At 40.4% G+C, this 12,999-nt stretch overlaps 1 protein-coding gene across 1 annotated transcript in view; it reads left to right on the top strand.

Annotated features, from left to right (window-relative positions):
- The first annotated feature begins 1,165 nt into the window (after nt 1–1,165).
- The window catches only part of LOC124620025 (translation initiation factor IF-2-like), a 155,676-nt gene continuing 143,842 nt past the window's right edge, over nt 1,166–12,999 (top strand). The window contains exon 1 of the mRNA XM_047146692.1: nt 1,166–1,266. Coding sequence (XP_047002648.1) covers nt 1,166–1,266 — 101 coding nt within the window. The remainder of the gene's footprint in view (nt 1,267–12,999) is intronic.

Here is a 12,999-nt window from a genome sequence, read left to right as displayed (position 1 = left end):
TTCTTCCGCCTTTAGGGGCAGTTTCCCACCCCTAGGACAAGAGAGTGTCCTGAACCTCTATCCGTTCCTCCGTCCTCTTTGACAAGGCCGTTGGCAGAATGAGGCTGACTTCTTATGCCGGAAGTCTTCGGCCGCCAATGCTGATTATCTATCAAAATCTGGGCAGTGGCGGGGATCGAACCGCGACCGAAGACGTTTTTGATTATGAATCAAAGACGTTCCCCCTAGACCACGGCGCCAATCTTAGCTGGTCGTTTTCGAAATACAGTTTCACCTCCTTTGATGTTGACCTCCATCATTTAGAAGGTCGCATCTTGAACGCAGTCCGCGTCAGCCCAACCACTAAGCAACAATATCTCCGTTTCTACAACTGCCGTTCCTTCAACATCAAACAGAATCCTACAGAATAGGCATCCACGGTAAATGTATCCACTACAACACAAAATTCTTTAACATCTACACAAGTAATCTTCCTCAGACCTGCTTCCGCTTCAACACTGCTAAACCCTGCGACATAAACGACAGAGTGACGCTTAAAGCCACTTAACCCGATTACCAGATAACACTGTTAACTGAACAGTTTTTTTGTGTAGGAAGTATCACCATCAAATTGGCAAAATGCTTGAATAGGCGCTGAGCTTGATGATATTCAGTACTCAGCTGCTTAGCCTGCTCGAGAAAACTGAGAGCATCTTACTCGTGAACCATTCAATCTTTCTACCCACCACAAGTTTTCATGTACTCTTAAGACGAGATTTTACTCTCCAAGACGTACTCTCATCTTTACACTTCCACTGGACACAACTTCTGCTAACATAACTTCAGTTTCGCCATAGGAAAGCTCTCTGTCTTTTAATTATACTCATAATATCAGCACTAACAAAAAGAAATTTACAATAATTCATGAAATGTTTCCATTTGTTTACAAGCCATCATAACAACCATCATCTACTTGACACCTAGTGTAGCATAAAAGCCTCTTCCAACCTTCCCCATTCAATAAAAGCCTCAATTATACGTGCCCACGTTCCTCCATCATATTTTCTGTTGTATTTAACCCACTACCTTCCAGTGCGTAACCTTCTACAGTTTTTCGTACCTCCTGGAATCCAGCAAAGAACTTCCGTGGTCATCCGCCATCCAATCGCTTGGAAAGAAGCTAGAAATGAGAGAATTGGATAATGATGAAGGAAGTGGAGAGGATGAAACAGAATTTAGTGGTAATGAATCAAGTGATAATGCGAAAGATTTGGAAGATGATATTGAGTATTGAGGAGGAGGGTGGCGGGTATAGTCAAGTAGATGATTTTGTCGGCACTGGCGAAAATAATGAAGGACAGGAGACAGCCAACAACGAAAACATCCAAGAAACTAAAGACGAACAAAACAATTAGATCAACATGTTGACAGATTAGTTGGAAGTAAAATATTATCAGTGCAATAAATTTGTTGGAAAGAAGGGAGAAAGAGGTAAACTCAAAAAAGGTCGAAAATAAAGATAAATTCTAGAGAAATATTGCGCTGCCGGGACAAATGAAGATGATTTGCTAAGGGAACAAAATGAAAGAGGATTAGCAAAGAAGGGGCAACCTGTAATAATGATTAACATTTATAGCTTAAAGGAAAAATTTTGCTGGGCATGATCTGAGCTCAAACATAATGAGATACCTCCTCAGTGGCAACCAGCATGGATTTCGAAAAATCGATCATTTTGAAACCAACTCGCACTTTTCTCCCAAGACGTACTGAAAGCTTTGGATCAAGGCAGTCAGGCAGATGCTGTATTTCTTGATTTCCGAAAAGCATTTGACATCTACGCTTACTGTCAAAAGTACGATCATATGGGGTATCAAGTGAAATTTCGACTGAGGACTCCTTGGTAGGGTGGGCGCAACATGTTATCTTGTCTGGCGAGTCATCGTCAGATGTAGAAGTAACTTCAGATATGCCACAGGAAAGTGTGTTGGGACCCTTGCTGTTCATGTTGTATGTTAATGAGCTTGCAGACAATATTAAAAATAAATCAGGTTTTTTGCTGATGGTACAGTGATCTATAATAAGATAAGATGCGTAAATATTCAGTCACATCTTTATCATATTTCAAAGTGATGCAGAGATGGGCAACATGCTTTAAATGTTCCAAAATGTAAAATTTTGCACTTTACTAAATGAAAAAAAAGCAGGACTTTAATATCATTGAGTCACTGTTGGAATCGGCCAACCTGGGTGTAACACTCTGGACGGATATGAAATGGAATGATCACATAGTTTAGTCATGGGTAAAGCAGGTGGTAGACCTCAGTGAATTGGTAGGATACTGGGGTAGTGCAATGAATCAACAAAGGAGATTGCTTACAAATCACTCATGCGACTGTTTCTATTGTTCAAGTGTGTGGGACCTGTAACAGATAGGCCCAACAGAGGATACTCAATGTATACAGAGAAGGGTAGCACGAATGGTCACAGGTTTGTTTAATCCCTGGGAAAGTGTCACAGAGATACTGATGGAACTGAACTGGAAGACTCTTGAAGATAGATATAAACTATCCCGAGAAAGACTATTAACAAGGGTTTCAAAGAATAGCTTGAAATGATTACTCTCGGAATAAACTACAACCCCGTACGTATCGTTCACACAGGGATCGTGAAAATAAGATTGGGATAGTTACTTCACGCACAGAGACATTTAAACAATCATTGTTTCCGCCCTCCATACATGAATGGAATAGGAAGAAACCCTAACAACTAGTACACTGGGGTGTACCCTCTGCCATGCATCTCACGGCGGTTTGCTGAGCGTAGACGCAGATATATGTAGAACAAATTTTGTCTCTGTTCGAAGCATCACGAGAACACTTAAAGAAAAATAACAAAACTGTCGAAATGTCTGTATCAAGAATAAGTGTGGGTAGTGCTTTAGGGAAATCGCGAAAAAAGTAAATTTTAAGCGATATTATTTTATGAAGGTGTGGGAATCAAAGGCCATTTTATCAGGTAATGGGTTGCAATTGTGTTTAAAGTATGGAAAATGGAATGATAGACTCAGATGTAGAATTAAAATGTAAAATAGCTTACTACCCAGCCACTAATCCAGTTGAACTTTATATGAGAGAGTTGGGAAGACTATATAGAACATATTGTAACCAAAGCATAATGAACTGTTTAAGCCCTGAGACCACTGGGTTAAATCCTGATGAAATTATGACCGAGGTAAGGAAGAAGATTTTGATTGAAGAAATCCTAAAGTTTCCACACAAACAAGATATGAGCATCCAGACAAAGAAAAAGTTGATAAATCAACGTATGTAAAAACAGATCTGGGTTAGGAAAATGAGGGATGATTTGGAAGTCAGATGGCAAGATTAAGATAGGGGACTTGGTATTAGTAGAGAACCATGGGAAGACCAGAAAGATAACATCTCCGATTTCCAAGTTCTTTAACACATGTCATAAACATTTGAGGTATCTGACATACCCTAAGCTAATGCCTATTACTTAGTTTTTCCAAAATCTCAGAAAAAGTTTGGTTTAAGAAACATAGTGGATTTCAAATAGTACAAGTAGAGAGATAACTGATGAATAGACCTCAGGAGGATTCCCATTTTTTGTGATAAGCACAGTGCACCAAGCTACGCAGTGCTGTTTTAGATTTTCGTTTTTATGTGTTGCATTTTATTCCAACTGTCCTGCCAATCTGATATTTCAATATGACATTTATTAGCATTAAGTGGATGATGTACATCTTACTGGTTTTCAACATTATGCAAATCTGTCCATGAAAAGTAATATCGTTTATGATATCGGTTTTATCCATGGTCTTAAGTATGTTTCTGGATGTTGCTTGTGATTATATTCTATTTGAACTTCTAAGTACTAATTTTACTGACACATAGAGATGTTTTCTTACTTTGTCAAGAAATGATGTAGGAATAAGAGCAGTGATTTAAAACTGAGATCATGATGTAGAAACAAGGTTAATGAACTAATAGTGAGTGTGGTACAATTATTTAAACTTAAATTGAATAGCATGAGTTGGTCCATTACATATTAAGTGTCAGATATGTTCAATCAGTTACACTGTAGGAACTATACATGGTACAACAATTGGTTGTGTCATTAGTTAATCACTAATTTTATTGTGGTTATTCATAAGTAACTGTGATTCTATATGTGAAGGAGTAGGTGGAAATGGGGAGAACAGTATGATTTTTGAACAGAACAACCTTACTTGTTGTGGAGTAGAGTTTGGAGTAAGTGCACTTTATATGGTTTGTAAAAGAATCTGGTAAGAATTTGTCAGTGTTAATGTACTTTAATTTCTGAAACTAATTAGGCCAAGGGACAGTAATTCTTATAATTATGTTATGAGTTTCCAAGGCTATTATTTTTATATATGTCTAGGGATGGACATGAATGTTGGTATGAGTGAGAAGTAGTATTACTTGAACCATTTGTATTATTGTAAACTTTACAACACTAACTTAAATGAATGTAATATTGATTATCGTCCTGCCTATTCAAAGAAGAATAATGACAAAGATGTCAGGAACCTACCAGACAAGAATATAAGAGCATTCTACTTGTAGATTTTATGTTAGCAAGGACTGATAGATTTGTTTCAGATGAGATGACACATTACTTGCAATTGATGAAATATAAATGGTAAATATAATAATGTGCAGTAGCGCCCAAGAGGCAGATGAGAGTCAAAAGAAGGCCTCAGAGAAAAGACAGACATGAGGCACACTCCACTGTGAGGACATGTCCAGGGGCAGTGTTAAAATTATGCTGAATGTCCAGCAAGGAATAATGAACCAAAAAATGATGATTTGGAAGCAAAATAATAAGATTTTTCTTTCACTAACCGTGATAAATGTGAAAGAGGTGTGTAGGAGTATTTTCTGAGTGTTTTCATTGGTGCACAATGTGGAAAGATACGTAAGACTTTGTTTTCTACTAACACGTTTCTGACGACGAGCGGTAGCTAATGGAATAAACTAAACGCCCTTTTTTTCAGGAACACACATAATTTTGTGCATTAATAAGACTTTTCTTTCATAGCCTTGAGCTGCATAATTATTTTCCAAGTTTTTTATTGGTCCATAACGTGGAAACGTACATAAGACTATGCTTTCTATTAATATTTTTGAAAATGTAATTAATTCAGTTCAGATCAGAATACCAGATTTAGTGAGATTAAGATTTTGCAGTACAGTGCTCATTTTGTTTGTAATACATTAATCATATAGATACATCAGTTTTCATATGTAATAATAATGGAAATAATGCGTCCACACTAGGGTGACTGATTGTTTGCCCGCTGAACTTACGACGTCCTTGAAACATTTCAAAAGAATCGATATAGATAAATGGTCAAGAACATTGTAACAAATGATACAATATGCAAAAGTCAAATTCTCAAAGCTTTTTTAAAATGTTTCTAAGTGTTCTGTGTCTCTACATAGTGCCACACAGCATACATCTAATTAACAGTCCACTGTTGGCCGTACCCGACCCAGCAATTAGGGCTGACAGTAAGAATAGCTGCCGTCATGCGGTGTCGCGAGTCTTTGAGGTTTCGTGGTGAAAGTGGAACATAAACGCTATCCGTGTGATACAATTCCCTCTCCCCCCTCCCAAAAACAAAAGTCTCAAGGCGTCAAGTGCAGCGGCCTCTGTTGCCACTAGACTAGCGCCAGGTCGACAGTCCATCCAGAGATATGACGGCGTCTCATTCAGGTAATCTCCTGCACAACTGCGAAAATGTGGAGGGACGGTATCCTGTTGAAAGATGAAATCCCTGGTACCAGTTTTAAGTTGTGGCATGAGCCACAACTTCTGCGTGTCGGAAGAAGTGATGTCATTGAGCGTTCCTTCAGAGAAGAAAACGGGTCCACAGACTGTCTTGTTGGACATGGCAAAGAATACGTTCACTTTCTAGGAATTCCGAACGTGTTCGACAGTTGTGTGTGGATTGTCTGTCCTCTAGATATGTGTTTTCTGTCGTTTGACTCTACCCGAAGGATGAAAAGTGGTTTCATCACTGAAGATTAATTTGCTTGCAAAGTCGTCATTATCAGATGCTTCTGCATATCACTGAAGAACCGCAGACGGCGTAATTTCTCATCATGGCTTACGGCTTGCAGGAGCTGCACTTTGTACGGCATCATTTTTAGTCGCTTACGAAAAGTTTTCCAGCACTAGCTCTACAGGTGGACTACATGAGCCTTGGCAACATCGCTTCCCTCAAATGGTACACTGTTTGTTCTGACACTCGCTGTCAGCCCGAACGTTTTGCATCGCACATACAACCATCCTCCTCGATTTTCTTGTGCCAGTTCACTACGCTGTAATAAACTGGTGGTGCCTCCTGTAACTTGGCAGGGAAAGCTCTTTGAATGCTTGCTACCGATTGGCAACCGGGTAGATTCTAGCACACAAAATTATTTAATGCCTAATTTGCCACCATTTTCAGCAGGTACAATCAGTGGCGTGCCTGCGGCATGGACAGATTTGCCCACTCCACGTAAAAAAAAAGAAGCTTTCAGAATTGTTTGTTAGGTTATGTTTGGACATTTACTTATACCTGATACTGGTGTTACTTACCACCTGTTTGTTTAACCTTTAAATCTAAACGGCGGGGAAGGGCTGACCCAATAAAGTGAACATTTCAATTTCAATAGGTTTACTAACTACCCAAAACAATCACATAAAATTTGACAGGCGCCACTCGGACAAGATTATTCAAGAGACTCGCATTACATAAAATCATAAGCAAGTTAATAAATCATTCGGCAAACATTAAGAACTGACACTCACGCAAAATATTTACGAAGTTTTCATTACATAAAATCGTAAGTTAATAAATCATTAGCCAAACATTAAGAACCGCCACTCAGCAAAATATGACCATAACTTTAGCAAAGCAACTCTAGTTAAGACACAACAGAAAATGTGTACCAACTGAAGCAAGGCCCAAGCCTGTAAGGGCGAAGTTTAACCACGAACGGTGGAACCGACTGAGAGAAGTAATACTTAACTTCGAACCAAGACGTGGCTCCGTTTGCAACCCCACGTCGAGTAGGCCACCAAAATGCGAACCAAGCAAACGCTACCGAAGAGGAACACACGAACTCAGGCGAAGTCCACTGCCCGTTAGCCAAACTTGTAATCTAAAGGGAAGCTCTACGCTTCGGTTGCCCGCTGCCTCAGCTCACTGAAACACAGACCACACCCGACAACAAGAGGCAGAAAATTTTTCTTAACTTTAACATCTAAGATAGACCAGTAAATTAGCTCTATAAAATCCAGGCTAAACAACAACTAATTTCACTCGTAAGTCCTTCAAGTGAAACAGTACTTGATAAAAACTAAGAGTGGGAAATGAACTGGCTCACGAGAACTGACACTGACTACAACTTATGGACACACATCTGCAAATACAACGATATTACGGGGAAGCAGAGCACACGCTTAGTAAGAGGCCTCAAATGAAATCAAACAAACACAACATCACACGTCTTGCAACGTCTTACTGTACCAATAGCGATCACAATGACAATTAACCAAGCGCTCTTTGTAAATAGCGTACTTAACTTGGTGTCTTGAAGCTGGGGCGATTTTGCGAAGACGTCAAACCATCTCTTCGCAAGACCATAACAGCGTGTCCCTCCAAGGAAGTGGGCACGTCCACAGCTCACGAGGTCGCCGGAGAACGCACAGCGCCGGCCAACTCCCGCCGACTCCAGTACAACCTCGTGACAACCGCCGCCCGGCCTCAGGCACGCCGTCTTCGCTTCTGTCCGCCAGCCAATTGCCGACTCGCGCACCGCGGCGTAACCTTCTCAAAGCGTTGTGTCCCCTTCTACTCGCGGTCAGCACTCGCTTATATCCCAACCCGGCCAAGACCAACGACAAACCTCTGTACTAGGAACACGATCATACTCGTGCCAGAAACACTACTCGCGCCGGTCCCGCCACGGCTCAATACCAATGTATATCAATGTCTTAAAACATTTCATCGAATTAATCATTACCCTATAAAGTGTTGTCCCTTCTAAGAGCCGTCAGGAGCATTTTCTCCGGCGTTTCGGCAGGTATTTGAAATTTCGTTCTTGCAGTTTGTAGCTGAGTCAGCCCAAATAAATACTGCTCACCTTGTGCTTCATGCGACACGCTGTGTCAAACGAAACTGGTTTCCTTCCCATTACAAGCAAAACGATTTTTGAGGCGGGCCTTTTATTATGGCACCATACACAATCATTAACCCGGCCCCAGGGAGGCAGGGTCCCCTTCCCTATTCCTCTACTGTGGTAATTCCTGTCTGGCGCGTCCACTTTGTGGGGGTGGGCATCGTACACTTTAGTAGGGCGGAGTGATAGGATGGCTGAGTTCAGACAGGGACCCAGTCCCATGGGGTATAACACGGAATCCATGCCCAGAGTTACGGGTGACGGTGGAGAAAAAAGACTTCGGAACGGCGAAGCTGGCAGATGAGGCAACCCCCACGCCCGGGTTCCCGGGTTCGATTCCCGGCGGGGTCAGGGATTTTCTCTGCCTCGTGATGGCTGGGTGCTGTGTGCTGTCCTTAGGTTAGTTAGGTTTAAGTAGTTCTAAGTTCTAGGGGACTGATGACCATAGATGTTAAGTCCCATAGTGCTCAGAGCCATTTGAACCTTTTTTTTTTTTTTTTGATGAGCAACCCTCCTTCCTGGGGATTAAATGAGAAGGGAAACACTGCCTTGTGGTGGAGGAGAAAGTCCAAAGGCTAAGGGAGACAACCCCAACAGAAAATCCTTTGTTGCGTTAGGCCTAGCAAGGCAGTAGGAAAGTCTTCATATATTGCTTTCAAAACACAGACGAGCCTCGGAACAAACCACTCAGGATTTGACCCACTGCTTCTTCAAGTACTGGTGCGAATGATGGGAGACCTGATCATATTCGTCAGTACATCATTAATATATTAACCATCAATGAAAAAATGGGTGAAATGACAGATGTACGAACAGAGAGAAAGTTAGACATTTTGGGGTTAAACGAAACGAAGTGGAAGGGAAAAGGTGAGAAGAATTTGAGTGGAGGAAAACTGTACTGGAGTAGGAATAACAGGTTTGGAAGAAACGGTGTGGCAGTGATGGTGAATAAGATGCACAAAGCTGTATTGAAAGGGTGAGATATATAACAGACAGCATCATAATCTTAAGCCCGAAATTCCAAAAAGAAACACTAAAAGTTATCCAGATTTATGCACTTCAAGTGAGATGTAGCGAATAAGAGAAGATGGACGTTAAAAATGAGTTAGAGAACCAAATAGAGTGCTAATGTAGTGATAGGAGATTTTAATGCATCGGCAGGCAAAGTCAGAAAGGGATTTGAGCAAGTATTGGGATGTTTTGGATATGGAGGCAGAAATGATTTTCTAGATTTGTGCCAGAGGAATAGAATGAAAATAGCAAACAGCTGGTTTATGAAGAGAGAAAGTCATGTTATAACCAGATACAGTTGGGATGGAAGAACCAACAGTGTAATTGGTTATATTCTAGTAGATAGGGAATGAGGAGAGAAAGTAACAGATGTGAAGGTAATTCCAAGTGTGAGTGCAGATGGAGCCATAGATTACTGGTAGAACAATGGAGAATAGAAGACAGAAGAAAGTGATGAGGAGACGAGATTGGAAACTAAAGGAGAGTGAAAGTGCTGAGAAGCATAGAGAATTAATCACACAAAAATTTTCAATAGAAGTTTTCTGTGAGGTAGAAAAATAATAGAGTTTATTCAAAGACGCTTTAGTCGAAGCAGCACAAAAAGTATGTCGTAGAACATCTGGAAAGGAAAAAGTAAGACAGACAATTTGGTGGGATGATACCACAATCCAAGCGGTTAGAAGAAAACCTGGATGCAGTTTTGTCATATGATGACATGGTTGGAGACCGTGGCTGTTATTTGAAAACAAATGTTAATGGTGTTGGGACAGCAACCAGCCACAAATTTACTTTCAGTTTCTTTATTCAAAGGGTACCGTTACCGGTTTCGAATCGTTGTGATTCATCTTCAGACGCTTTACATCCTTTTCTTACAACATGTGGTGTGTTTCTTTTACAGATTAATTGTCCTAAAATATAAATAATACGTTATTATAAGCACACCACACAGATGGATGCGTTCCAGATTTGGAGAAATTGCTGCAAAACTAAAAATGACGAGGACCTTAAAATATATATAGATGAAAAGAATAAGTGCAAAGAAATAGTGGAAACAGCAAAGAAAAAGACATGGGAAGAGCTTACAAAAAAAAAAAAAACTTGAAGAAGATGTGAAGAGCATTAAGAAAATGTTCTATAAAATGACGAAAAATAAAAGGAAGGTTTCTGAAGTACCAGTAAAGATGGAAACAGAGGATGGTACTGTGGTTGAAGATCCAGGAAATATAAAAGATCTCTGGAGATAACATTTAAAAAAACTGTTAAACGCTGCGGAGCTGGTACACGAGAAAACAACAAATAATGGAGAAATTGAGAGAAGTTGGGAAGCAGAAGTAGGACAAACTACACGGGAAGAAATGAAAATAGCTATGAAGAAGATGAATGGGGGGGGGGGGGGGGGGTAAGCCCCAGGACCTAATGAAGTATCAGTGGACATGACAAGAGCAGCAGGCCCAGTGGGAATGCAGTGGCTGTACAGAGTACTATCAAGTGTGTGGAGAAGTAGTACAATACCTGACGACTGGAGAAGAGGAGACATTGTTCCCATCTTCAAAGAAGGCAATAGAAGACTTTGTAAAAACTGCAGAGGAATAACCCTTGTGAGCCATACAGCCAAGATTTTTGAAAGAATTTTATTAAATCGAATAAGTGAAAAGATAGAAAACGAGCTGAGTGAAGAACAGCATGGGTTTAGGAAAGGAAGAAGCACGATCGACCTGATATTTTCTATCCGTCAACTGATGGAAAATTTTGGGAGTATAACAAAAGGGTGATAATGGTTTTTATAGACATAGAAAAGGCATATGACTCAGTTAACAGGGAAATACTCTGGGAAGAAATGAAGGAGACAGGTATAGAAGATGGCTACATTAATGTGAGAAAGACAATGTACAGAGGACACAATTGTAGAATCAGAACACCATTGGGGAACTCTGAATACTTACAAATAAGACAAGGACTTAAACAAGGAAGTACTCTATCTCCCGCACTTTTTAATGTTGTGATGGAGGGAATGAATAGGGCAATTAAAGATATAGTAAAAGAAAAAGACATAAATATGATTTTTGCAGATGATATTGTAATATGGGGCGATAAAGAGGAAGGAAGGAAATAATGAAAAGGTATGGATTAACAATAAATAAAGATAATGAAGTAATGGTATTTGGAAGAGACAAAGGGATCAACGGGAATATTACTTTGAATGGAGAACCCATCAAAGTGGTAGACAGCTTCACTTATTTAGGGAGTGAAATATCTAGTGATGGAAGAATAACCAACGAAATTAATACGAGGTTACAGAAGGGACGCAATTTCTACCAAACAACAAAACACCTGATTTGGAATGAGGAAGTTTCAGAAAAAGCAAAACTCCTTATGTATAAAAGTTATTACTTCCCTATTTTCACCTATGGCACTTGGGCAATGACAGAAATGGACTGGAGCAGACTGCAAGCAGGGAAAATGAAACTTCTCAGAGCAGTTAAGGGAAATACAAGAATGCACAGAGTAAGGGATGAAGATATTAGAAAGGACCTTAAACAAGAAAGTAAAAGAGAAGAAATCGGAAACAGAGTTTAAGATGGTACAGGCATGGTAAGAGTTTGTGTGGACAGAGACTTCCCAAAATTATGGAAGAACTAAATATGGCTGGAAAAAGAGCTAGAGGGCGCCCAAGAACACGGTGGAAAACGAGAGTGAGAGTATCTGTGGAAAGGAGAGGTGTGACCTGGCAACAAGTGGAGGAAGAAACGTGCTGGGAGGACCGAGCCAAATGGAGAGGACTCATCAGCACCCAGCATGGTACAGGCATGGTAAGAGTTTGTGTGGACAGAGACTTCCCAAAATTATGGAAGAACTAAATATGGCTGGTAAAAGAACTAGAGGGCGCCCAAGAACACGGTGGAAAACGAGAGTGAGAATATCTGTGGAAAGGAGAGGTGTGACCTGGCAACAAGTGGAGGAAGAAACGTGCTGGGAGGACCGAGCCAAATAGAGAGGACTCATCAGCACCCAGGCCCAGCTGTAGCTGGAGCGGGATCCGGATACAACAACAACCCAAATTAGTTTGCGCAATATCTGCTTTGTCTACAGGTATTTACAGTGACAGAAAACACGAGGAATAACCATTACTCCATCAGCGACTGAACAGCGCTGCTCTGTGGCGGTAGCGGTCAGTGCTGACCAGGGCAGTGCTGGAGTAATGGTTATTCTTCGTGTTTTCTGTCACTGTAAATACATGTCGACAAAGCAGATATTGCACAGGCTAATTTGGGACAGCTTTATCGAATGGGAAGGTAAATTTTCGCTTCAAAAATCACTTTGTTTACATGGGGAAAGAAACGACAACTTCCCGTTGACACTCGAGCGTCTTAGGAGAGAAGTGATGAACAGTGTTTGGGGCAATTTCATCTATACATTGAAAAAAACAAAAGTATAGTGCCGAAACACCAGAGAAAATACGCCTGAAGGCTTAGGATGGACACTCTATACACGCTGAAGTGACAAAAGTATTGGGAGAGCAACATCTGCGTATTGTAAAGTCCCCTTACAAAAATTTATGGATGACTGTGCTAGTAAGACTCTTACGTTATTTGATTTTCTAACAGCTGAGCAAAACTGAACGTACTCAGACAGTTCTCTCTTTACTTATTCTGATCATCACTAAACTGACACACAATATTTTTTAGCGCAACGCAATCTGACTTTCAATAATCCCTACAAAAGAATGGCCCTGACTGACAATAACTTATATCTTTCATGAATCACTTACTTCACAATAATCTTCGTTGTTCGAACT

This window comes from Schistocerca americana, chromosome 6 (genome assembly GCF_021461395.2).
Source record: "Schistocerca americana isolate TAMUIC-IGC-003095 chromosome 6, iqSchAmer2.1, whole genome shotgun sequence".
NCBI lineage: Eukaryota > Metazoa > Arthropoda > Insecta > Orthoptera > Acrididae > Schistocerca > Schistocerca americana.
The sequence above is the reverse complement of the archived record's forward strand: the minus strand, read 5'-3'. Positions and strand labels throughout refer to the sequence as shown.